Below are 25196 nucleotides of genomic sequence, written 5' to 3'. Positions count from 1 at the left end.
CCAGGGTGTAGTGCAGTGGTGTAATCTCAGCTCACTGCAAACTTCACCTCCCAAGTTCAAGTGATTCTTCTGCCTCAGCCTCCTGAGTAGCTGGAATTACAGGGCATGTGCCACCACACCCAGCTAATTTTTGTATTTTTAGTAGAGACGGGGTTTCATCATGTTGGTCAGTCTGGTCTCAAACTCCTGACCTTGTGATCCGCCTGCCTCGCCCTCCTAAAGTGCTGGGATTATAGGTGTTAGCCACCGTGCCTGGCCTTTTTATTTTCTAGTTATTTTATTTTTTATTTTTATTTTTTTAAATTGGTCTGTTTTGGGATCTATCTGCTTTCTTAAAATTTCAGTTGGAGTACGTAACATTTAGCATCAGTGGCCCTATTTGGAGTCTCTATGCTCTCATTTAGGTGAGAGTGTGACCAAAACTTAAAGCACTGATATTACTCTTAGCTACCGTCATTTTGGGCTTCCATCATTCATAGGTTATGATGTCCTCCTGATCACACATTCCTTTGAGTTTTGTCATTCCAGCCAAAGAGAGACCATTTGACATTCGATGGATAGCTGCATGCAAACATTTAAAGCTTTTAGAGATTACAGCACACCAGGGAGACTACTACTGTGACTATCAGGAGAGTAATACCAAGAGTTTGGACTATGCACCTTAGGCAAGATGCAAACCAACTAAAATGGAATAAAGAATGAGCCAGATGAGTCTACCCATTTTAACCAAGCAGCATGTTTGTTAATTTCTGCAACTGAGTCTCTATAATACCCATTGTATTTATCTATGTGCTACAAGAAGTGCCAGAAACAGCACAGGTTCCTTCCTGTTCAGCTAGTAGGTAGCAATTCTATTATCTGGCATCTCATGGCTGGGTTACATTAAAACAGGGAGTGAGAACAGGTGAGTCTAGAAGTGTAACTTTAAAAGGGACCACCGTACATTTGAACAAACAGTTGTATTAAAGACGCTGCTAATGTCAGCCGTTGAGTGGACTAAAGGATCTCTTATGTAAAAATTTGGTAGTGATATCATAGATCTGACACTCTGTTAAGCTACCCTCAGAAGATACTTCCTGTGAAATTCTAATTAGGACATTATCCTGCCAAGCGAAAGAGGCAGGCATGAGCAAGGACAAATTGAGAGGGGTAGGAGCCTCATCATAGTGGGAAGTCTTGTTCTGACATCTTGGGAAAAGCTGTCTACAGTGTGAAGGTGTCAATTTCTTGCCCTGGTTTGCAGTTTCAGTGTCTCTAGTTATAGTGTTGAACATATTGGTGAGCTCTGAGTGGCCCACACCTTAGGCATGAGTGTTTTCCCATGAAATTTACATTGAGTTATCCATCTGTAGCTTATAGAGCTTCAGGAACAGAGCAGACTTTGTTCTTAGTGATTCCATGGTAGAAAATGGGATTGAAGAAAGTGGAAGAATTCACGGTCCACTCTAGTCTACAGGTGGATAATAAAAACTCAATAACAATGTACAAAGTGACAGTCTCGTAACAGGTGTACTACAGTTTTTTTTTTTTTCAACATAATTTCTCTCCATAGGCATCTCTATTTCTACCAAAGGTAATCCCAATAAGATAAATTTGTTTTCAAAATAAATTTATTTTCATCAGACTTGGCCTCATTCTTTTCGTAACTGCAGCAAGAGTAGTGACTGACCACACAGACTTTTTTTTTTTTTTTGACGGAGTCTCGCTTTGTCGCCCAGGCTGGAGTGCAGTGGCATGATCTTGGCTCACTGCAAGCTCTGCCTCCCGGGTTCATGCCATTCTCCTGCCTCAGCCTCCCGAGTAGCTGGGACTACAGGAGCCCGCCACCACGCCTGGCTAACTTTTTTGTATTTTTAGTAGAGACGGGGTTTCACTGTGTTAGCCAGGATGATCTCGATCTCCTGACCTTGTGATCCGCCTGCCTCCGCTTCTCAAAGTGCTGGGATTACAGGCGTGAGCCACCGTGCCCGGCCCACACAGACTTTTTTAAAGTTGCTTTGCTGGAAGTTTTTATAAGGAATCTCAGATTAAACTTTTAGAAGTTTAATTGACACTAGGAAGCCAAACCAAGGCTGACTTCAGACTTTGTTTGTAGTACCTATGGGTTTATTACCTATGGGTTTATATCCTCAAATATGACATTCTAGTCGAAGTCTTGGTAATATAACCAATGTTTTCAAATGTATTCTGTTATACAAAGAGCAGATTTTTATTGAACTTGTGCAATAACTGTATTACCATACAATATAAATATTCATGAATAGTTTCCCAAGTCTGGAGCGATCACATAGGGAGAAAATGTAAATGTCTCAATTTTTGTTCACAAAAGTATATTTTATCAAATTGCTGTAAGCTGTGGATAGCTTAAAAGAAAAAAAGTTTCCTGAAATCTGGGAAACAAGACATTTAAAGAATCAGCAAAATTTCAAATAAAAAATTATGAAAATATTATCCTCATTAGTTCATTTAGTCCCATGAAATTAATTATTTTCTCTGCTTGATCTTGGTGGACAGTTTCATGAAGCTGTCAGTTTGTTCGTTAAAGTTTTGGAAATTCTCAGACAGTGCAGTGGTATCAGAAACTTGTATTCAAGAGTAAAGGTCAGAGTCTTGTCTTGTCTTTTCTTTCTTTCTTTTTTTTTTTTTTTGTGACGGATTCTTGCTCTGTTGCCAGGCTGGAGTGCAGTGGTGCGATCTGGGCTTACTGCAAGCTCCACCTCCCGGGTTCAAGAGATTCTCCTGCCTCAGCCTCCCGAGTAACTGGAACTACAGGTGCACGCCACCAAGCCCAGCTCATTTTTGTATTTTTAGTAGAGATGGGGTTTCACCATGTTGGCCAGGATGGTCTCGATCTCTGGTCAGTCTTTTCTATAAATATCCTTGGTAAAGAAGCAATTTTAGACTGTAGTTGTTGCAAATGCTTTAAGGAAGAATCAAAACAACTATCTGTGAATGACAAAGATTTAAAATGAGTACGGTTAAAAATCTGATGATAATTTATGATAATAAGAACACAACTCACATAGAAATTTAGTTACTTCTGTGGCATATGACATTATGGCTGATAACCTATTAGATTTCTAGAATTTCTTATGTAACTTTTGGAACACATCAATAACATACTCATAAATATAACTTAGAGAAGTTTCAACATCACTAATGATTTGACAATGCTTCCCATATAATTTAACACATCAAATAAGGTGGCCTTTCCATTTAGCTTCTGTTTCTCAACTAGATTCCTAAGTTCCTGGTGGAGCCCATTAATGAACAGGGCCAACAAAGTGTAGGCTTACGTATGTTGAAAAACTCCATAGGCAATTCTTTTTTTTTTTTTGAGATGGAGTCTTACTCTGTCGCCCAGGCTGGAGTGCAGTGGCACGATCTCAGCTCACTGCAATCTCTGCCTCCTAGGTTCAAGCGATTCTCCTGCCTCAGCCTTCTGGTAACTGGCATTACAGGCACGTGCCACCATGCCCAGCTGATTTTTTTGTATTTTTAGTAGAGAGGGGGTTTCAACATGTTGGTCGGGCTGGTCTCAAACTCCTGATCCGCCCGCCTCGGCCTCCCATAGTGCTGGGATTATAGGTGTGAGCCACCGTGCCCGGCCAGAAAAACTCCATAGGCAATTCTAATACTCCTAGCTGAAAGTCATGGGTTCAGCCCCAAGTCCTACCTATTTAAAACAGGGTTTCTCCATCCTGGCTACACATTAGCAGCATCTGGGGAGGCTTAAAAATTACAAATGCCTGGGTCCCACTCCAGACCAGTAAATCAGAATTTATGGGTGGGACTTAAGTATCCATTTTATAAAATGTTTCTAAGTGATTCCAATGTGTAGCTATATTTTCCATCAGATTTCTCTGATTTCTTGTGATGTTCACTCCTTTCTATTTTGGTATTATGATTATTTTTCAGGTTTTGTCTCCTGCCATAGAATTAAGGACCTTGCCTTCTTCATTTCTGTATCTGTTATGAACACATGAATTGGTTATCAGGAAAAGGTTCTCAGCCATAGGCAGGTTGTGTTCTGAGCTTAAGACTCACGTGTTAATGCTACAGTTTTTGTTCTTCATGAGGTCAGAAGTTGCTTGTGATGAAGGGTGTGGGTAACTCCACAGTGCAGACGGTGGAAGTAGGTCACCCTGTTTGACATGTTTTTAGGTGTAACATTGGAACTAAGAATTCCATGTACATGTGGGGTGGAGAGGCAGGGATGTGTAGGGAGACAGATCTATTAGGATGATGGAATTATATAAGGGAGTGGTGGTAAAGGAAGTGAAAAAGATTAGTAAAGAGAAGAAATGTGAACTTATCTAACAGACCACAGTAGGCCCCTGTGTCTTCTTGAGTAGGCGAGTGAACTAGATTTCAGAAAGGTAATGAGGCAGTCATATGCAAGAAAGGTTTCAAAGACTGGCAACAAGGGGTCAAGCAGGACATTGAGCAGTTGTTGAGGTTTATGGGAATGGAGAGAATGACACAAGTGAGAGGTGTTAAAAAAAGGACCAAGAGGCTTTGACAATGTATTGAATCTGGGAAACAAATGAGCAGAGGCTGGAGATAATTATGTCTAAGAGACAGTGGCGTACAGGGAGCATGAAGATCAGGGAAGAAGAGACCTGCAGGAATTAGTGCTGAGAAGCAGGAGCTTGGGGGTAGGAGGAGGAGATCCAGTCCCAGATACAGGTGAAGAAGTCCTTTCCCTCTCCCAAGCATGGCAGTCAGCACTGCAGGAAACAGAACAAGAGGAAAGGCCGTTATACCTACCGGTCTTCCTGAAATGCAGAAACTACACCAGGGCTACTATATCAGAGCAACCCCAACCAGCACTCCAATCATGATGCCGACAGTGGCCCCAGCTGAGAGACCAGGAGAACTTCCAGATGCTGAATCGTCTGTCGTGGAAAGAAAAGAGAAAGAAGGAATGTGATGTCATTTTACAGTGGGGTGCCCCAGGTTCCAGCTCTTAGCATGAAGTAGTCTCTACTTGTTCCTTCGAGGAATGCATTAGTTTTGTGGGAAGGTTGCAACTTTTTCTCTCTCACTGTGTTTCTAGTTGGTGATCAGTCTTCTGTCAATTCCACCCTGGCCTTTCTGCCCTCAGATATTTCTGAAGGCTTTGAAATTTGAGAAAGACTGATTGCTGTTTTTGCATGTCATTAGAACTTTCTATCTTTTCATGGTTGCATCTTTTTCTCAGTGTCTCAGTTGTGGTAGGCATAAATAAGAGTCTGTTAGGTCTCTATGGCAGGGACTTGATTGGCAGAAGGCCCAGGCTAGTGCATTCTGTATTTACTAAATCTGTTGCACAGAGAACTCGCTTCTTATGGGCTCCCAACAGGGGAATGAAAAGCCCAGTTCTGGGGGACTCTGCTTCTCTCTCACGGGTGAGGGGCTTGAGGACGCCCCACCAGCCTTGTGGAAACTCTGAGAACTGCATCACTATCTAAAACTCTCTCCTCTTTCTCCTTCTCAGGAATCAGATCTGCATCGTGGTCTGAAGGCTCCCTTAGGCTCCTCCCACTTCTACTCCACTTTTCCTCGTGGTGATTTTCCCCAGTAAATTATCGTGCACCTCTAATTCCATCTTGGCTGAATCTCAGTGGATGAAAACTAACATACCAGGCTTGATTCTTTGCACTTAACTTTTTTTCTCTCCCCCATTTTTAGCCAGTAACCATGTCCTAGTGGGTTTTCATTTGGGGCTTAGCTCTCATCAGGCAACTCAGGGTGATGATTAATGCTATGTTAGCTACTGTAAATGCTTTTTTGGCATCTCATTTGATCCACACAATAACCCTGTTGGGTAGGCATGATTTCCATCTTACAGATGAAATGATAGAGGCTTGGAGTGGTGAAAAAACTTATCCAAAGTCATATAATTAGTGAGAAGTGGGTCTAGGATTTGGCTCTAGAACTGCCTAACTTCAAGCTAATAACAGTGGTGATAAAAGCAGCTAATATTTATGAAGTTTCCCTCTGTGTGTGGCATTTTGCTGAAGGCTTAATCGGATATTACATTAAATCTTTAAAACAATACTATTAAATAGTCACTCATTGCAATTTTCATTTTTCCCTCCATTTCCTGGTGATGAGAATTATTACAATTTTCAGTTGAAGAATTGAAGGCTCAGAGAAGTTAAGAATCTTGTGTGGGAAATTTAAAATGGTAAATACATTAAAATTAAATAGAGATCTCAAATCAACAACCTAACTTTACAACTTCAGGATATAGGAAAAGAACCACCTCAAACCACAGATAGTACATGAAGGAAATCATAAGGATTAGAGTTGAAATAAATAAAATGGAAAATTGAAAAACAATAGAAGGAATCAATGAAACCAAAAGTTGGTTCTTCAAAAAAGATCAACAAAATTGACAGTCATTTATTAGATTGATGAAGAAAAAAGAGAGAAGTTTCAAATTACTAAAATCAGAAATGAAAATGGAGGTATGGTGGCTCACACATTTAATCCCAGCACCTTGGGAGACTTAAGCAGGAGGACTGCTTGAGGTCAGGAGGTTGACACCAGCCTAGGCAACATAGGGAGACACAGTCTCTACAAAATTTCTTAAAAAAAACTATCCAGGCATGGTGGCACATATCTGTAGTCCCAGCTTCTCAAGAGGCTGGAGTAGGAGATCACTTGTGCCTTGGAGGTTGAGGCTGCAGTAAGCTATGATGGCACCACTGCATTCTAGCTTGATCTGGGCTGCAGAGTGAGACCTTGTCTCTTAAAAAAAAAAGGGGAAAAAAAAAGAAAATGGAGATATTGCTACCAATGCTACAAATTCTACAGAAATATTCAGGACTACAAGAATGCTATGAATAATTGTATGCCAACAAACTGTTGAATAACCTAGATGAAATGGACAAATTCCTGGAAACACAAAAAAATTTAATAGACTTAAAATTAGATAGAACCAATAAAAGCATTTGACAAAAATCACCATTCTTTCATAAGAAAAACATTCTAATTATGAATGGAAGGAAACCACCTCAGCATAATAAAGGCAACGTGTGAAAAGCCCAACGCTAACACGATACTCAATGGAGAAAGACTGAAAGCTTTCCCTGTAAGACTAGGAACAAGACAAGAATGCCTCCTTTTGCCACGTCTATTCAACATAGTATTAGAAGTCCTAGCCAGAGAAATTAGGCAAGAAAAAAAAAGACATCCAAATTGGAAAGAAGAAGTAAAATGATCTCTGTTCTCAGATAACTTGGACTTATATGTAGCAAACCCTGAAGATTAAAAAAACTTGTTAGAGTTAATAAATAAATTCAGTAATGTTGCAGGATACAAAGTCAACACGCAAACATCAGTTGTACTTCTACACATTAACAATGAACAATCTAAAAGGAAATTAAGAAAAAATTTCCAATTCACATTAACATAAAATAGTATAAAATAGTTAGAAATAAGTTTAGAGGTGAAAGGATTATACCCTGAAAACTATAAAACACTGCTGAAGGAAATTAAAGACAACATCAATAGATGGAAAGACATTTTTTTTCATGGATGGGAAGTCTCCATATTGTTAAGAGGGCAATACTACCCAAAGTGAGCTGCAGGTTCAATGCAATTCATACCAGAGTCCCAGTGACATTTTTTGCAGAAATAGAAAAACATATCCTAAAATTCATATGGAATCTCAAGACTCTAAATAGCCAAACAACCTGGAAAATAAAGAATGAAGCTAGAGGACTCACACTTCCTGATTTCAGCATTTGCTATAAAGGCACAGTAATCAATACAGTGTGGTACTGGCATAAAGGAAGATATTGAAACCGAAGGAATAGAATATAGAGCCCAGAAAGAAATGCTTGCACATATGGCCAAATGATTTTTGATAAGGGTGCCAAGACCATTTAATGGGGAAAGGACAGTCTTTTCAACAAATGATATGGGGAAAGCTGAATATCCATGCATAAGAACAAGTTGAATCTTTGCCTGACAACATATATGAAAATGAACCTAAAATGGATCAAGACCTAAATGTAAGAGTGAAAAGTATAAAACTCTGAGAAAAAACCATAGGGAAAAAAGCTTAATGACATTTAATTTCACAGTGATTTCTTGGTTATAACAACAAATACGCAACAAGAGAAAAAAACGGATAAACTGGACTTCATGAAAACTAAAACCTTTTTTTTTTTTTTTTGACGGAGTCTCGCCCTGGCTGGAGTGCAGTGGCACGATCTCAGCTCACTGTAAGCTCTGCCTCCCGGGTTCATGCAATTCTCCTGCCTCAGCCTCCCGAGTAGCTGGGACTACAGGTGCCCACCACCACACCCAGCTAATTTTTTTGTATTTTTAGTAGAGACGGGGTTTCACTGTGTTAGCCAGGATGGTCTTGATCTCCTGACCTTGTGATCCACCTGCCTTGGCCTCCCAAAGTGCTGAGATTACCGGCGTGGCCACTGCACGGGGTCTCGAAAATTAAAAACTTTTATATATGAAAGAACATTATCGAGAAAGTGAAAAGGCAATCTATGAAATGGGAAAAATATTTGCAAATCATATATCTGAGAAGGGATTAATTTCCACAATATATGAAGAACTATCACAAATCAACAACCACAAAAATCCAAAATTCCAATTAATAAATGGACAAAGGACTAAAGTAGAGATTTCTCCTAGGAAGATCTACAAATGGCCAACAAGCACATGCGAATATGCTCAGCATCACTAACACTTAGAGATATGCAAATCAAAGCCACAATGATACTCCACCTTCACACACATCAGGATGGCCAAAAAACAATAAGTGTTTTCAAGGAGGTGGAAAAACTGGAACTCTAGTGCATTGCTGATAGAAATGTGAAATATTAGCTACTGTGGAAAATGGTGTGGTGGTTCCTCAAAAAATTAAATAAATAATTAACATTTGGGGCTGGGCGCGGTGGCTCATGCCTGTAATCCCAGCACTTTGGGAGGCCAAGGTGGGCGGATCACGAGGTCAGGAGATCGAGACCATCCTGGCTAACACTGTGAAACCCCGTCTCTACTAAAAATAAAAATAAAAAATTTAGCCAGGCATGGTGGCAGGCACCTGTAGTCCCAGCTACTCGGGAGGCTGAGGCAGGAGAATGGCGTGAACATGGGAGGAGGAGCTTGCAGTGAGCCGAGATTGCGCCACTGCACTCCAGCCTGGTCGACAGAGCGAGACTCCATCTCAAAAAAAACAAACAAAAAAAAAGAATTAACATTTGATCCACCAATTCCATTTCTGGACATACACCAAAAAGAACTGAAGGCAGTGATTTGAACAGATAATTGTACACTGATGTTCACAGCAGCATTGCTCACAATAGCCAAAAGGTGGAAACAACTGAAAAGTCCATTGAAAGATAAGTGGATAGAAAAATGAGGTGTATCCATACAATGGAATGTTATTCAATCTTAACAAGGAAGAAAATTGTGATACATGGTGCAAAATGGATGAACCTTGAAGACATTACCCTAAGTGAAATAGGGCAGACACAAAAGGACAACTATTATATAATTCCATTTATGTAAGATTGTTAGAATAGTTGATTACCTAGAGACAGAAAGTAGAATGGAGGTTACCGGAGTTTAGGGGGAGAAGGAGTTACTGTTTATTGGGTACAGAGGTTTAGTATGGTAAGATGAAAAAGTTCTGGAAATTGATAGTGTGATGTGATGGTTAGACAAGAGTATAAAGAGACTTGATTTATTTTTTCCTTTTTTTTTTTTGTGATACAGTCTCACTCTGTCACCCAGGCTGGAGGGCAGTGGCGCAATCTCGGCTCACTGCAACCTCCGCCACCCAGGTTCGAGCGATTCTCTGGCCTCAGCCTCCAGAGTAGCTGGGATTACAGGCACCCACCACCATGCCTAGCTACTTTTTTTTTTTTCTGTATCTTGAACTCCTGACCTCAGGTGATCCATTCCCTTTGGCCTCCCAAAGTGCTGGGATTACAGAGATGAGCCACCACACCGGGCAATATACTTGATTGATATTTATGCTGTTTCACTTAATTGTACACTTAGAAATGGTTAATGGTAAGTTTTATGTTAGACATATATAGTGGCTGGTAGTTTACCCTCTCTATAAACACACACTTTTTGGCACTACCTGTTCCCTCCCATACAGAGCCCCTGTGGCTGAATCGCCCTATTTCTCCAAGTGTGTGTCACTCACTTTCCTCTGCTGTGTCCTGTGTGCTGTGTCCACAGTCCACAGCCTCATACAGCCAGTGACTTCGGAGCCAGGACACAGCTCAGGAGTCTGTCCCGAGGCTCCCTCTTTTCCCATTTCCCTGCAACCTGACCCAAGGGAGGCTCTGCTGTGGATTGGCAACTTGATTTAGCCAGATTCAGAACAGGCCACCTGGACACCTTCTCCACATGCCCCAGTCCCACCCCAAGTGGAGCCAGGGCAGAGCCAGTCACCGGATGAGCCGGGCGCAGAGCAGGGAGCAGAGTCTGAGCTGCTCCTCCCTCATCCAAGGGGCTTCCTCCTCTCATTTGGGGAAAAAGTGTGGGCTGGTTTCAAAGCCTCCTTGTTCCTTGTAGCTCATAGGGTAGGTGAAAAAACACAAAGAGGTGACAGAAAGGGACATATTGGTGATAGGAGCAACTCGACCTTAAGGACCCTTCTTTCTCCTGGACTATGAAGTCCCTTTCACTATAGGGGGCCTTCTGGGGCTAAGGGAGCCCCCTCCCCACATTCCAGGCTGGACCCGAGGTCAGCCATGAGATATCAGAGAAGCCGGGGAGGAGAGAGTCGGCCGAGATGGAGTGAGGGGGCTCAGGATAGAATTTGGGATTTCCTTGTGCCCATGGAACACAGACTGGGAAATAAAATGTCTTCTTGGCTCTTTTGTGAGAACCAGATAGACTCCACCCCAGAACATGATGCCGATGCTCCAGGGAGCCACTTACCAGAGACCGTGATGCTCTTGACTATGGAATTATTGCGGCCAGTAGCCAAGTTAGAGACAAAACAGGCATAGGCCCCGTTATTATTTGACGTGATTTTGGAGATAAAGAGAACTTGTGTGTGTTGCTGCGGTATCCCATTGATACGCCAAGAATACTCCGGGGGTGGGTTAGAGGCCGAGTGGCAGGAGAGGTTGAGGTTTGTTCCCGAATGGTAAGACGAGTCTGGGGGGGAAATGATGGGGGTGTCCGGGCCATCTGGAACAAAGAGAACAAAGCCACAGGTGATGTCATTAGAGGAAAGGGGAAGCTCCTGCTTGTAGAAGGGCCACAGTGTCCCTCTGAGTCCTGTCCCAATCCTGTGTTAAAAAGTCCAAACCGGCCGGGCGCAGTGGCTCATGCCTGTAATCCCAGCACTTTGGGAGGCCGAGGCGGGCAGATCAGGAGTTCGAGATCAGCCTGACCAACATGGTGAAACCCCATTTCTACTAAAAATACAAAAAAAATTAGCTGGGCATGGTGGCACGTGTCTGTAATCCCAGTTACTCGGGAGGCTGAGGCAGGAGAATGGCGTGAACCCGGGAGGTGGAGCTTGCAGTGAGCCGAGATCGCGCCACTGCACTCCAGCCTGGGCGACAGAGTGAGACTCTGTCTCAAAAAAAAAAAAAAGTCCAAACCATAACCCTCATGTCCACTGAGTCTGGGTCTGAGACATTCACCTGTTTGTCCCATCATAGGCTGTGGACCCTGAGCCTCCCAGGACAGGAGCAGCCCCTCCCCTCCTATTCTTGGTCCAGGCTGAGGTTGCCCAAGTTTTCCTGGGGCAGGAAGTTATGGCCAGCCTGGGTGTCCAAGGGTGGGGGTCTGCCTCTTTGGACCTGAGGAGAACTGAGAGTCTGGCCTCTGGCTGTGTGGATTTGTGTTGGAAACCAGGGCCACAGAGGAACAGAAGATACTCACAGAAGACATTCAGGATGACTGGGTCACTGTGGTTTGCACTCACTGAGTTCTGGATTCCACATTCATAGGCTCCTGTGTCATTTCTTGTGACATTGAATAGAGTGAGGGTCCTGTTGCCATTGGAGAGCTGCAGCCTGGGACTGACCGGGAAGCTCTGATTGTTTACCCACCACAGGTAGGTTGTGTCCTGAGCCTCAGGTTCACAGGTTAAGACTACAGCATCCTTGTCCTCTATGGGGTTGGAGTTGCTGCTGGTGATGGAGGGCTTGGGCAGCTCCGCTGTGCAGATAACAGAGAGAAGATTGCCCTGTGTGGCACTTTTGATTCCTCACAGGCATCTTTCAATCAGAGTTGGCATCTCCCACCTCTCAGCCCAACTGAGTCCTTTAAAGCTCATGGCAGGTGTGTGTGCGTCACAAGACAGATGCACAATGATCTGAGGGCTCAGAGACCATGAGGCCAGCTGTTTTGTGTGGGAGAAGCACAGACTTTCTCAAGTGTGAATTGGGCAGTAGTGTTGGGTTGTGGACAGACCCAGGACTGGGAGTCACAGCCCCCAGCACCTCCTTTGGTTCTTCCCTGATGGCTGACAGCCTGGCCAACCTGGGGACTTGTGGGTGCTGAATCCCGTTCAGCTGCACAGTCCCACACCACCCAACCATGGGGTGTTTTCTCTGAGCCTTTTGTTTCAAGGCTATCCTGGAGATGGGTGATGATGGGGATGGGTGTTTGAGCAGAAATAGCTCAGGAGACCAGGAGCAAGTCTAGAGTTGAGTTCAGGGGTCAGGCTGTGGGCCACAGGTGGGCAGCTCTACCCAAGAGTTTGATGGAAACAGAGTTTCATTTTAGGAAGAAGAAAAGAGTTCTGTGGGTGGATGGTGATGATGGTAGCAGAATAATGGGAATATATTTAATACTACTAAACTGCATACATAGAAAGGTTAAAATGGTATCTTATGTTAGATATATATAGTGGCTGGTAGTCTTACCCTCTCTATAAATACACACTTTTTGGCACTGCCCCTTCCCTGCCATGCCAAGTCCCCATGGGTGAATTTCTGTGTGTCTCCAAGTGTGCGCCACTCACTGTCTTCTGTGCTGTGTCCCATGTCCTGTGCCCACAATCTCATACAGCCGGTGACTTCAGACTCCAGGATACAGCTCAGGGGTCTGCCCCGAGGCTCCCTCTCTTCTTATTTCCCTGCAGCCTGTCCCTGGGAAGGCTTGGCTTCAACTGGCAGCTTGACTCAGCCAGATTTAGGACAGGCCACCTGAGCACCTTCTCCACATGCCCGGGTCCCACCCCAGGTGAAGTCAGGGCAGGGCCAGTCACCAGGGGAGCCCGGAGTGGAGCCGGGAGCAGAGTCTGAGCTGCTCCACCCTCGTCCAAGGGGCGTCCTCCTCTCATTTGGGGAAAAAGTATGAGCTTGTTTCAAAGCCTCAGATGTTCCTTGTAGCTCATGGATTAGGTAAAAGAACACAAAGTGGTGTCAGAAAGGGACATATTGGTGACAGAGAGGAGCAACTTGACCTTGAGGACCCTTCTTGCTTCCCCCTCTATGACGCCCCTTCCACTACACAGGGCTCGGGGCTGATGAAGCCCCCTCCCCACATTTCTCAGGGTGGACACAATGTCAGCCATGAGAAATCAGAAAAACAAGGGGAGAGTGTCTGTAGAGACAAATTGGGAGTGCTCAGGATTGAATCTGGGATTGCTTGTGCCCATTGGATGCATACTGGGAAAGAAAATTTCTTCCTGGCTCTTTTCTGAAAGCCAGACAGATTCCACTCCAGAACCTATTGCTAATGGTCTAGGGATCCACTTACCAGAGACTGTGATTGTCTTGACTGCAGTCCTGTTGTGGCCACTGGCCGGGTTATTGGCATGGCAGGTATAGGGTCCGCTATTCTTCTCAGTGATGTTGGAGATAAAGAGCTCTTGTGTGTGTTGCTGGAGGTTCCCATCAATCAGCCAAGAATACTGTGCAGGTGGGTTAGAGGCTGCATGGCAGGAGAGGCTGAGGTTTACCCCTGGACGATAATAGGTGTATGAGGGGGAAATGGTGGGGCCGTCTGGGCCATCTGGAGCAAAGAGAATAGAGCCACAGGTGATGTCATCAGAGGGAAAGGGAAGCTCCTGGTCTGTGAAAGGGCCACAGTGTCCCCCTGAGCCAAGTCACAATCCTGAAGTCCCAACCAAACCTCTAGTGTATCCACTTAGCCAGAGTTTGAGACATTCATCTGTTTCTCCCATCACCAGCTGTGGAACCCGAGTGTTACAGGACAGGAGCAGCCCCTCCCCTCCTATTCTTGGTCAGGACTGGGCCTGCATGGATTTGCTGGGGGTAGGGCCAGCCTGGAAGTCCAGGGGTAAAGGTCTCTGTCCTTGGGCCTGAGAGGGACTGAGAGGCCTGGACTTTGGCTGTGTGGATTTGGGCTGGCAGCCTGGGCCACAGAGGAACAGAAGATACTCACAGAGGACATTCAGGGTGACTGGGTCACTGCGGTCAACACTTAATTCGTTCTGGATTCCACACTCATAGGGTCCTACATCATTCCTTGTGACACTGAGTAGAGTGAGGGTCCTGTTGTCATTGGACAGCTGCAGCCTGGGACTGACCGGGAGGCTCTGATTGTTTACCCACCACAGGTAGGTTGTGTTCTGAATCTCAGGTTCACAGGTTAAGGCTACAGCATCCTCATCCTCCACAGGGTTGGAGTTGTTGCTGGTGATGAAGGGTTTGGGTGGCTGTGCTGTGCAGATAACAGAGAGAAGATTTCCCTGTGTGGCACCTGTGATTCCTCCATAGGCATCTATCAATCAGAGTTGGCATCTCCCACCTCTCAGCCCAACTGAGTCCTTTAAAGCTCATGGCAGGTGTGTGTGCGTCACAAGACAGATGCACAATGATCTGAGGGCTCAGAGACCATGAGGCCAGCTGTTTTGTGTGGGAGAAGCACAGACTTTCTCAAGTGTGAATTGGGCAGTAGTGTTGGGTTATGGACACACACAGGGCTGGGGGTCACAGCTCCCAGCACTTCTGGTCCTTTCTTGACCAGTTGGCTGCCTGGCCCATTGAGGTTCACCTGGAATTTGAAGGAGCTGAGTTTCTTCCAGCTGCACAGTCCCACACCACCCAGCCAAGGTGTGTTTGCTCTGAGGCTTTGCTATTTAAGGACATCCTAGAGATAGGTGATGATGGGGATGGATGTTTGAGCAGAAATAGCGTAAGACTAGGAGCACGTCTAGAGGTGACAAGTCAGGGGTCAGACTGTGGGCCACAGGTGGGGCAGCTCTGCCCAGGAGTTTGATGGGAACAGTTTCATTTTGGGAGGAAGAAAAGAGTTCTGTGGGTAGATGGTGGTGATGGTAGCAGAACAAGGGGAATATATTTAATACCACTGAACTGCACGTGTAGAAAAGTTAAGATGGTAAGTCTATGTTAGATACGTACTGTTACCCTCTGTATAAATACACTATTTTTGGCACTGCCATTCCCTGCCATGCTGAGCCCCTGTGGTGAATCTCCTGATTTCTCCAAGTGTGGGTCACTTGCTGTCCCCTGTGCTGTGTCCCATGTGCTGTGCCCACAGCCTCATATAGCTGGTGACATCAGAGCCAGGACACAGCTCAGGAGTCTGCCCTGAGGCTCCCTCTCTTTCCATTTTCCTGCAGCCTGACTGGGACGAAGGGAAGCTTTGGTATTGATTGGCAGCTTGATTTAGCCGAATTCAGGACAGACCACCCGGGCTCCTTCTCCACACACCCGGTTCCCACCCAGGTGGAGTCAGGCAAGGCCAGTCACCCAGGGGAGCCCAGAGCAGAGCAGGGAGCAGTCTGAACTGTGTCTCCCTCACCCAAGGGGCTTCCTTCTCTCATTTGGGAAAAAAGTATGAGCTTGTTTCAAAGCCTTGAATGTTCCTTGCAGCTCATTGAGTGGGCAAAAGAACACAAAGAGGTGACAGAAAGGGACAGACTGGTGACAGAGAGAAGCAACTTGACCTTGAGAACCCTTGCTCCTTCCCGCTCTGTGAAGCTTCCTCCACTACACAGGGCTCTGGGGCTGAGGGAGCCTCCTCCCACATTCCAGGCTGGACCCGGGGTCAGCCATGAGAAATCAGAGACACACTGGGGAGGTTCAGTGGGAGAATCTTGGATTTGCTTGTGCCCACTGGACACAGGCTGGGATAGAAAATTTCTTCTTGGTTCTTCTCTGAAAACCAGACAGACTCCACCTCAAAACGTGATGTCAGTGTTTCGTGGATCCACTTACCAGAGACTGTGATCGTCGTGACTGTGGTCCTATTGAGGCCAGTGGCTGAGTTATGGGCTTGGCACGTATAGGATCCGCTATTATTCACAGTGATGTTGGGGATAAAGAGGTCTTGTGTGGATTGCTGGAACGTCCCATTGACAAACCAAGAGTACTGTGCAGGTGGGTTAGAGGCTGTGTGGCAGGAGAGGTTCAGATTTTCCCCTGATCTGTAAGATGTGTTTAGAGGGGAAATGGTGGGGGCATCCGGACCATCTGGAGCAAACAAAATAAAGCCACATGTGATGTTGTCATAGGGAAGTGGAAGTTCCTAGTCTATGGAAGGACCACAGTGTCCCTCTAAGCTGAACCACAATCCTAAAGTCTCAACCAAACCCCTCTTGTATCTACTGAGCCTGAGTCTGAGATATTCACCTGTTTCTCCCATCATAGGGTGTGGGCCCTGAGCCTCCCAGGACAGGAACAGCCCCTCCCCTCCTATTCTTGGTCAAGACTTGGTCTGCCCAGGTTTTTCTGGGGCAGAAAGTCACAGACAGTCTGGATGTCCAGGGGTGAGGGTCTGTGTACTTGAACCTGAGAGGGACTGAGAAATCCTGCCACTGGCCCTGTGGATTTGGGCTGGCAGCCTGGGCCAGAGAGGAGCAGAGATACTCACAGAGGACATTCAGGATGACTGCGTCACTGCGCCTGGCACTCACTGGGTTCTGGGTTTCACATTCATAGATTGCTGTGTCATTTCTTGTGACATTGAATAGAGTGAGGGTCCTGTTGCCATTGGAGAGCTGCAGCCTGGGACTGACGGGGAGGCTCTGATTGTTTACCCACCACAGGTAGGTTGTGTCCTGAGTCCCAGGTTCACAGGTTAAGGCCACAGCATCCTTGTCCTCCACGGGGTTGGAGTTGTTGCTGGAGATGGAGGGCTTGGGCAGCTCCGCTGTGCAGATAACAGAGAGAAGATTGCCCTGTGTGGCACCTTTGATTCCTCACAGGCATCTTTCAATCAGAGTTGGCACCTCCCACCTCTCAGCCCACCTGAGTCCTTAAAAGCCCACGGTGGGTGTATGTGTCACAAGACAGATGCATGATGATCTGAGAGCTCAGAGACTGTGAGGCTGCATGCTCGGTGTGGGAGAAGCACAGACTTTCTCAAGTGTGAACTGAGCAGCAGCGTTGGGCTGTGGATAGACACAGGACTGGGGGTTCACAGCTCCTGGTGCCTCTCCTGGTCCCTCCCTCACCAGCTGACTACCTGGCCCACTGTAGGGTCCTCACCTGGAACGTTCAAGTGCTGGGTCCCTTCCACCTTCCGTCCTACTTTGTTTCCCTAGGTGTATTTTTTCTGTGGTTTCCCTTTGCAAGGATGTCTTAGAAATGGATGGTGATGGGTTTTCCCTTTGTGCTTAAACCCTGTACATATTGTGCAGCCTGGCCTGGGACTGGATGTTTCAGCAGAAATAACACAGGGGACACCAGAGGCAAGCCTGGAGGTCAGTTCAGTCATCAGGCAGTGGAGGCACAAGGTGGGGCAGTTTTTCCCGGGTGTTTGATGATGACTGACTTGAGCCAGAGACCCCTAAAGATAGAGTGGAGTCCAGGGAATGATCTAGAACTTGAGGTGACAGGCAGGAGCTGCCCAGATTTAACAGCAGAACCATATGTATGTTCTTTGTCTTTGGTCTTTTTTTTGTTTGTTTGTTTTTTGAGATGGAGTCTTGCTGTGTTGGCCAGGCACGATCTCGGCTCACTGCAACCTCTGCCTCCCGGGTTCAAGCAATTCTCCTGTCTCAGCCTCCTGAGTAGCTGGCACTAACAGTCGCCCACCACCATGCCCAGCTAAATTTTGTATTTTTAGTAGAGATGAGGTTTCACCATATTGGTCAGGCTGGTCTTGAACTTCTGACCTCAGGTGATCCGCCCACCTCAGCCTCCCAAAGTGCTGGGATTACAGGTATGAGCCCCTAAGCCCGGCCTGTCTTTGCTCTTTAATATCCCTTCTCCCCTTGCACAGGGCAGGCGAGGATGCTGTGGATCTCTCCATAAATACACGTGGACATTTGCAAATGCAGAACTGACTGGTGGAAAAGGGGGAGCATGAACTGCTGGAAATCTGGCCCTCAAGGACCATGTGTGTTTGACAGTTATGAGAGAGAACTTTGAGAAGAAGTTTCGCAATTATTTTCTCCCATTGGACATTATGCTAAATGAAATAAGCCACTCACAGGGCAGATACTGTAGGATTCCACCTATATGAGGTCCTTAGAGTAGTCACACTCGTGGAATCAGAGAGTAGAATGGTGGTTGTCAGGGCCTGGGAGTGGGGGGAATGGAGAGTTGTTCATGGGTCTGCAGTTTCAGTTATGCAGGATGAGGAGGTTCTAGGGATCTGCTCTTCAGCTTGGTGCCTATAGTTCATACAGATTGAGTATCTCTTATGCGTAAGGCTTAGGACTAAAAGTGTTTTGGATTTCTGACTGTTTTTGAGTTTTGAATATTTGCAGTATACTTAGCAGTTTAGCATCCCAAATCTGAAAATACGGAATCCAGAGTGCTCCAGTGAGCTTTTCTTTTTTCTTTTCTTTTCTTTCTTTTTCTTCTTTTTTTTTCTGAGATGGAGTCTCGCTCTGTTGCCAGGCTGGAGTGCAGTCGCACGATCTCGGCTCACTGCAACCTCCGCCTCCCGGGTTCAAGTGATTCTCCTGCCTCAGCCTCCAAAGTAGCTGAGACTATAGGCGTGCGCCACCACGTCCAGCTAATTTTTGTATTTTTAGTAGAGACGGGGTTTCACCATGTTGGCCAGGATGGTCTTGATCTCTTGACTTCGTGATCCGCCCGCCTTGGCATCCCGAAGCGCTGGGATTACAGGCGTGAGCCACCGTGCCTGGCCTTCAGTGAGCATTTCTTTTGAGAATCATGTCAGTGGTCAAAAAATGTTGGATTTTGGAGCATTTCAGATTTTGGATTTTTGGATTTGGGATACTCAACCTGTAATACTACAATTTGCCCTTAAAAATTTGTCAGGAGTTTAGATCTCATGTTATTTTCTGACTATAGTTAAAAAAATGAAAGACATTTGGGGGAAACATTAAATTTTTTCCATAAGTGGAAATTCTTATTAATGGCCTAAAGATCTAAGATCAATTGCTGGAAGTAGTACTTCTTTTAATATTATACTGAGGTTTAGGTCTGCTCTGAATTCCAGAGGGATCACATTATGCTCAAAGGAAGATGCCGAAGGTGGTTTGAAATCAGTGACTCCCTGAATAGAGAGAGGGATGTGAGTTCTGTTAAGAGGACAGAACCTGTCAGAGAGGAACTCTTAGGTGTGTCAATTACATAAAGGGAGAAATGATGCCAAATTAGGAGAAGCGATATGTGTGATGTTAGTAAATTTAGAAAGTGCTCTCTGCCCCTAGTTCCTGTGCAGAGTTAGGCAAAAAGAGGAGAAGCCTCAAAACAGGCATGTGAAAGATTTTCTTCCTCTCCTATCAACCTCAGAAAACACAATTAGAGTTTAAGTTTGTATAACTGGGCAGAGTCTAAGTGAGACTCCAGTGGCTGGTTCACATCTCAGTCCAAGGGACTCCACCTTATGACAATGGCATCATCATGAGGACACAGGTGTATGTGGAATGGGCAGCAAACCCATCAGACAGCACCTGCCTGGCCAGCTCCACCTGAGGGAGGTCCCAGGATCCACTGGAGGATGTGAGCCCCACACCAGGATGAAGGGGGGGCAGGTAGTGAAATGGGTGAAATCAGCATGTGGGCTTTGGGGACTGCAGACCTGTCCTGCCTCTGACCCCCTGGTGAGTCAGTGTAGGGAGTGGGTGGAGGAGTTGCTCATCCCTGTCCTACTGCCTGTTCCGTGTGTTGACCTTATGGAGGTAAAGAGCCCTGGGCAGGGACACAGCGGAAGCTCATTCTCCTGGTGACCTGTTGACGTTGGCTTGTGATGGAGCCTGGCAGGGGCGGCTGCTCCAGCTGATTTCTGTGCCTTCCCTATTGCCTGGGAAGTGGGCCAGGACACAGTGTGAGTGGCAAGAAAACAGCACAGCCTGCCTTGTTCAAGGGAGTGTCTGGGGAAGGCCTAAGAGTGGAGGAAGATGTTCAGGGATGGGCATCTCAGCTGGAATGAAGAGGGAGGAAGACGAGGAACATGGAGGAAGAGAGGAGAGTCAGAAATGCCCATGGCAATGAGCCATGCGGGATATAGTGACCTCAGAGACCCCAGGACCAGGAGTCCCTTGGCTGTCCCGACCAGGACCAGGGAGCCTTGAAAACCCTCCCATGGCCAAGGAACCCCAGAGTCACATGAGATAGGGTGGCTTTCGGGACAGGGGGTCAGAGGAATGGTACATGGATCTTAGCCCCTGATGGACAGGGAACAGGTGTGGTCAGAACCTCCTAGGATTCTGCATCCAGGATCCAGTCTCTATAGAGGTTATGGATCATTCCTTCATTCATTCCCTCCTTTATGAGAGAGCTACTGAGCAAGCGTGTGTCTCACTTTGGGCCTCTGTTGGCGCAGGGTGTGAGTGGGGAGAGAAAGCAAAGCCCTTTCCTTTATCCTCCCATGGGAGTGACACTGACACATCGGGAAACACAGGATTCGCGGTCCAGTGAGGGGGCTATGGATCTCAGGGAGAGGCCTGGGCAATCCCGGCACTGACCCTGACTGTTGAGGTGATTTAGTTCTAGAGTAAAACTGATTAGTTCTCCATTTACTTCTCACTTTCCAGACCAGAATCTCCACTTCTGAGCTGTGGATGCCCAAGATAAAAGGAAGCAAGCCCATGACTGGTCTCAGATGCAGATGCCTAAGAACAAACAGCCCCACCCATCCCCGGTTGAGGAGAGGAGGGGGCTGTGGCTGCAGACAGACCTCACGTGACTTCAATCTGACACCTATGGCCTGTGTGACCCTTGTTAGTGACTGTCTCCCTGTGCCTCAATTTCCTTTCAATAAGTAGTATAAGTGCTATTTGGCTGTGAGGTTGTTTGTGAATTAACCTCAAAATATTTACAATTACTTGATCTCAGCTCTGCACAGCGGAGCTGCTCAAATGAACAGCATTTATGTTTATTTGCCTCCAAGAGAGAAGGCCCTGGGCCTGATCCCTGGTGGACAAGGAGCTGCCAGGAGCATCTTCTCTCCTCTGTCCCTCCTCCTGGGGAAACTGAGCTTCCCATGGAGTTACCTATGTCCCCAGGGCAATGGGCTGATGCCCTAGTAACCTTGTCTGTCTATCCTCCCCACATTGAGTCTCAAGTAAAGGACAAGGCTCTGTCCTTGTCCAAATGAGACTCTGGGGACAAGAACAGGTGTGGCCAGAAACTCCGATTCTGCATCCAGAATCCATTTCCAGGAGCCACGGCCCTTGGACAGCTGCTAAGTTCTTGCTCCCAGTTAGCCTTGCCCAGGAGGCCACAACACAGCCCTGGCACAGGCTCCCCTGAGTCACCTGGAGCCAGGAGCCCTGGGGCTGAGCTTCTCTGTGAAGATCCCAGGGGTCCCTCAGGCCAGGCCCTGATGCAGTTCTCCAGGGTCTTTCTCAGGGTCAGGTTTATGGGGAGGGCACGGGGTGCTTGGCTGAGACTGACCTCCCCATGCTGAGTCCCCCGCATCAGACTGTCTTTCCTGTGCAGTGAGTGTCTGCAGGGTCTGGATGCCAAAAAGGAATTCTGATCTGTTGAAGTTTGTCTCTTCTGTGTGTGTCCTGCACTAAATGCCCAAACCCTAACATGGCACGTAATGCAGAGGGGGCCACAGGCACAGCCCAGGCCTGATAATCCCATGTGTGGGAAGTAGAACTAACCCCCCAGCACCCAGAGGTCATGGGGAAGTACTCACGGTATACATGGAACTGTCCAGTTGCTTCTTCATTCACAAGATCTGACTTTATGACTTGTAGGGTGTAGAAGCCTGTGTCATTCTGGGTGACGTTCTGGATCAACAGGGATGCATTGGGGTATACTGTCTCTCGACTGCTGTATGCGGGCCCTGGGGTGGCTTGTGCAGTTCCTATTGCATATGCTACAATTAGACGGTTGCCATCCACTCTTTCCCCTTTGTACCAGGTGTAGCCAATACGATTCTGGGGCAGATTGTGGACGAGTAGAAGAACCTCCTTCCCCACCGCGACACTGAATGGCGTGGATTCGATAGTGAGCTGGGCAGTGGTGGGCGGGTTCCAGAAGGTTAGAAGTGAGGCTAGGAGAGAGGAGAGAGCATCGGTCAATATTGGGACGTATGCATTAGGGTGGAAAAACGGGGCCTTGGGTCCTGAGCAGGTCTCTTCATCCCCCAACCCTGGAGTGAGTGTGTGTGTGTGTGTGTGTGTGTGTCCTGCTGGGTCAAGGTCAGCAGTGTGACTCCTATTTCCTTAGCACCTCCGACCTTGGCATTTCCCTGTGTGGAATCCACTTTTCCAGGGGTCTGCACGGCTCCTTCCCCACGGTCCTCAGGTCCTGCTCACATCAGGGCATTCTTGGGAGATCCCTTCCCTGACACCCCCTCTAGAGACCCTGGGTCTTCCTTTCCTGACCTTTCCCTGCTCTGTTCCCTCCAGGGCTCTTGTCAACACCTGACCTCACATTCTAGATCTCTTTGCATGTCTGTCTTCCTCCCCATGACAGCATGAGCTTCATGAGGGCAGGGATTTGTGTGATCTTGGTTGCACCCCAGTGCCTGGGACAGGCTGCAGATTCCTGTAGATGAGTTCATGAGCGTTCCCAGGGCCCTCCACGGCCTGGGGTTTATTTTCCAATGTCCGCGGCAGGCGGATGAGGACAGTGTTTCATTCCCTGGTTATGTTTTCATTTAAAGTGTCATCTGATGCAGTTATTATGATTTTTAAAAATGTAGTGGCCAGTGACAATTAACTAGGAAAATAGAACACTTGAAGTTTTCCTGCCCCTTTCCAATTCCAGTTCAATTTGATTTTTCTGGTGTGACTCCTGTCCCTCTCTGATGTCCTCTTCCCTATTCAGGCTCCAACAGGAGCCCTCTGTCCATCTCAGAGCCCTGTCCTCCCCAGGAGACCCCAGCCAGTCTCTGTGCTCCCTCCTCCCACCCTCTCCCAGGTTGTCCTCCCCTCACCTGTGAGCAGGAGCCTCTGCCAGGGGATGCACCATCTGTGGGGAGGGACCGAGGGAGACTCCATGGTCTCTGCTGTCTGCTTTGTCCTCCTCGGTGGAGAAGAGCTTGAGTTTCAGGAACGCTTTTGTCAGGGCTGCTGTGACTGTCTGGTCTGCTGTCCTTCCTCCCTCTGCCCTGAGTCTCATCCTAGGGCAGGAGTACTTCTCAGCATCACGTGGGTCATGGGTGTGGTCTTTATTCAGGTGTCCTCTGTCCCCTCCCCTCTCATTTCTGCCTCTTTTGTCCCTCCTCCTTTTTCCCTTCTACTTTCAGTTCCCCAGACAAAGCTTTTCGGCAAGGTGGATGGACCCCCATCCCCCGGGAGGACAATCTGCCTTCCCCAGTGCTGACCTCTGCTGTGTTCTGTCCTTAGGTCTGTCACACCAGGGGGATTATTTTCCTTTGTGACAGAGAAACCCAGCTGGGCCCCGGGTCTCCCCATGCTCTCCAGTGCTCTGGGAAGGTGGGATGATGCCCAACAGGAAGGTGACAGAGGTGGCTCTGGGGGCTAGAAAACGGCTCACTGGGTGGTGGCTGGGGAGGGACCAGCCCTCTGTCTCCAGTACCACCAACCCCGCCACTGACCCAGGGATGGAGACCCAGGCCCAGAGATCTCAGGAGTCCCCAGCTCCTGCATGTGGAGGGGGAGGTGTCTTGTGTGTCCTGGAAAGAGAGGACTGTGGTGGAGGGAGGTGGATGGCTCTGGGCTCTGCTGTCCTTGGGGAAGGCTCCAGGGGGACCCTCCCTCTCCATGTCTGTTGGCTGAGCTGTGGCTCAGGGCCTGTCCATGTTCTCCCTGACTGTCCTGGGTGGTCTCTGTCCTCTGCGAGGCTGACTGTCCTGTGATCACCCCACCTTCCCCATGGTGGTACCAGGAGGGAGTCGGGAGTTGCACAGGGACCGCTGGCAGAACAGGGTCCTCATAGGACCCAGAAAGGAACAGAGCAGGTACGTGGGAGAGATCAGAAGGGTCTGTTGGAGCAAGGGATGGAAACCAGGCTCCACCTCCACTTCCTTAGCAAAGCCAGGTTTCTGTCCCGGGGCATCCGTTTCCTGAGTGATGTCTGTGTGCAATGTCGCCCCCTGGAGGGCAAGAGGAGACCCGCGGCCTTGTCTGGAGCTGCCCTAGGGATGCTGACCAGGGTCCACGTGGTGTGAGCTGACCCTGAACTCTGGATTAGGCTGCAGGGTCAGGCCGGCCCAGGTTCTATTCCCTGCAGGCCTCTGTCCTCCCTTCTGAAGCTCTGGGGGTTGAGGCCTCGTTCCTGGGGCAGCCGCGGGCACTTGCTGGCCTCCTCCCGTGCTGGTGCCAGTGCCCCTGTGTCCACATGAACAGACTCTGACTGCTGGGGGCCACACGGAGGTGATATGCTTCTTTGTAGAGATCTCCCACACATTTAACCAGTATTTATGGAGCATCTGTTCCGTGTCAGGCACTGGGCTGGGCCCTGGGATTCCACAGAGAGCAGGACAGACGTGGCCCCGTCACAGAGTTTTCCTGTAACAGGGAGACAGGCTCTCAGTGAACTTCGTGGGACTGAGGAGTTAATGGTAATGACAGGGCTGTGAGGTGACAGCACAGGGGGCGTCGGAGCCTGTGAGAGACTGAGCTGTCCTGGAGATCACAGGGAGATGCCCTTTCAGCTGAGCCCGGGGAAGGAGGGGGTGTGGGGGACAGGAGCTGCCTGCAGAGGGAGAGGCCTCAGGTGGGCGGCCGCCAGGCTGCAGGGAGAAGCTGACAGAGTCCGTGTGAGGAGCTCGGAGGGCGAGGAGGACGTGGGCCGAGGTGACCCGGGTGAGGGTGGACCCTGCTGGGCTGTGGGCCCGGCTGAGGGAGGTCAGCAGCCCCTGGGGAGGCTCCAGGGTGGGAGGAACTCTGCCGCCCTCTGGTGGACGGGGAGGGAAGTGGG

General features: G+C 47.7%; 1 protein-coding gene across 4 annotated transcripts; it reads right to left on the bottom strand.

Moving 5' to 3' along the window:
- Positions 1 to 2313: 2313 nt before the first annotated feature.
- On the bottom strand, positions 2314 to 23418 carry CEACAM5 (CEA cell adhesion molecule 5). Of its 4 annotated transcripts, none has more exons than XM_030797089.1 (10): positions 23248 to 23407; positions 22000 to 22359; positions 16804 to 17082; positions 16149 to 16403; positions 14350 to 14628; positions 13702 to 13956; positions 11875 to 12153; positions 10918 to 11172; positions 4771 to 4889; positions 2314 to 2946 (listed from the first exon to the last, which is right to left on the bottom strand). In XM_030797089.1, the coding sequence occupies exons 1-9, from the start codon at positions 23309 to 23311 to the stop codon at positions 4807 to 4809; spliced, it is 2109 nt and encodes a 702-aa protein (XP_030652949.1). In that variant the 5' UTR covers positions 23312 to 23407; the 3' UTR covers positions 2314 to 2946; positions 4771 to 4806. The 4 variants fall into 4 exon arrangements, with proteins under 4 accessions (XP_030652949.1, XP_030652948.1, XP_030652950.1 ...); XM_030797088.1 differs by having other exon boundaries at positions 2805 to 2920; positions 23248 to 23418; XM_030797090.1 differs by lacking the exon at positions 2314 to 2946 and having other exon boundaries at positions 4807 to 4898; positions 23248 to 23311.
- Between the last annotated feature and the right edge of the window lie 1778 nt (positions 23419 to 25196).

The sequence above is a fragment of the Nomascus leucogenys genome, chromosome 17, assembly GCF_006542625.1.
Source record: "Nomascus leucogenys isolate Asia chromosome 17, Asia_NLE_v1, whole genome shotgun sequence".
Taxonomy (NCBI): domain Eukaryota; kingdom Metazoa; phylum Chordata; class Mammalia; order Primates; family Hylobatidae; genus Nomascus; species Nomascus leucogenys.
Note: the sequence above shows the minus strand (reverse complement) of the source record. Positions and strands in the feature narration are given on the sequence as shown.

Coding starts and splice junctions, on each gene's coding strand:
- CEACAM5 (XM_030797090.1), bottom strand. CDS start 23,311: ATGGAGTCTCCCTCGGTCCCTCCCCACAGATGGTGCATCCCCTGGCAG. Junction 14,629..16,148: donor CACGACGATCACAGTCTCTG/GTAAGTGGATCC, acceptor TTATCTGCACAG/CACAGCCACCCAAACCCTTC. Junction 4,899..10,917: donor CAAGAGCATCACGGTCTCTG/GTAAGTGGCTCC, acceptor TTTCCACGACAG/ACGATTCAGCATCTGGAAGT.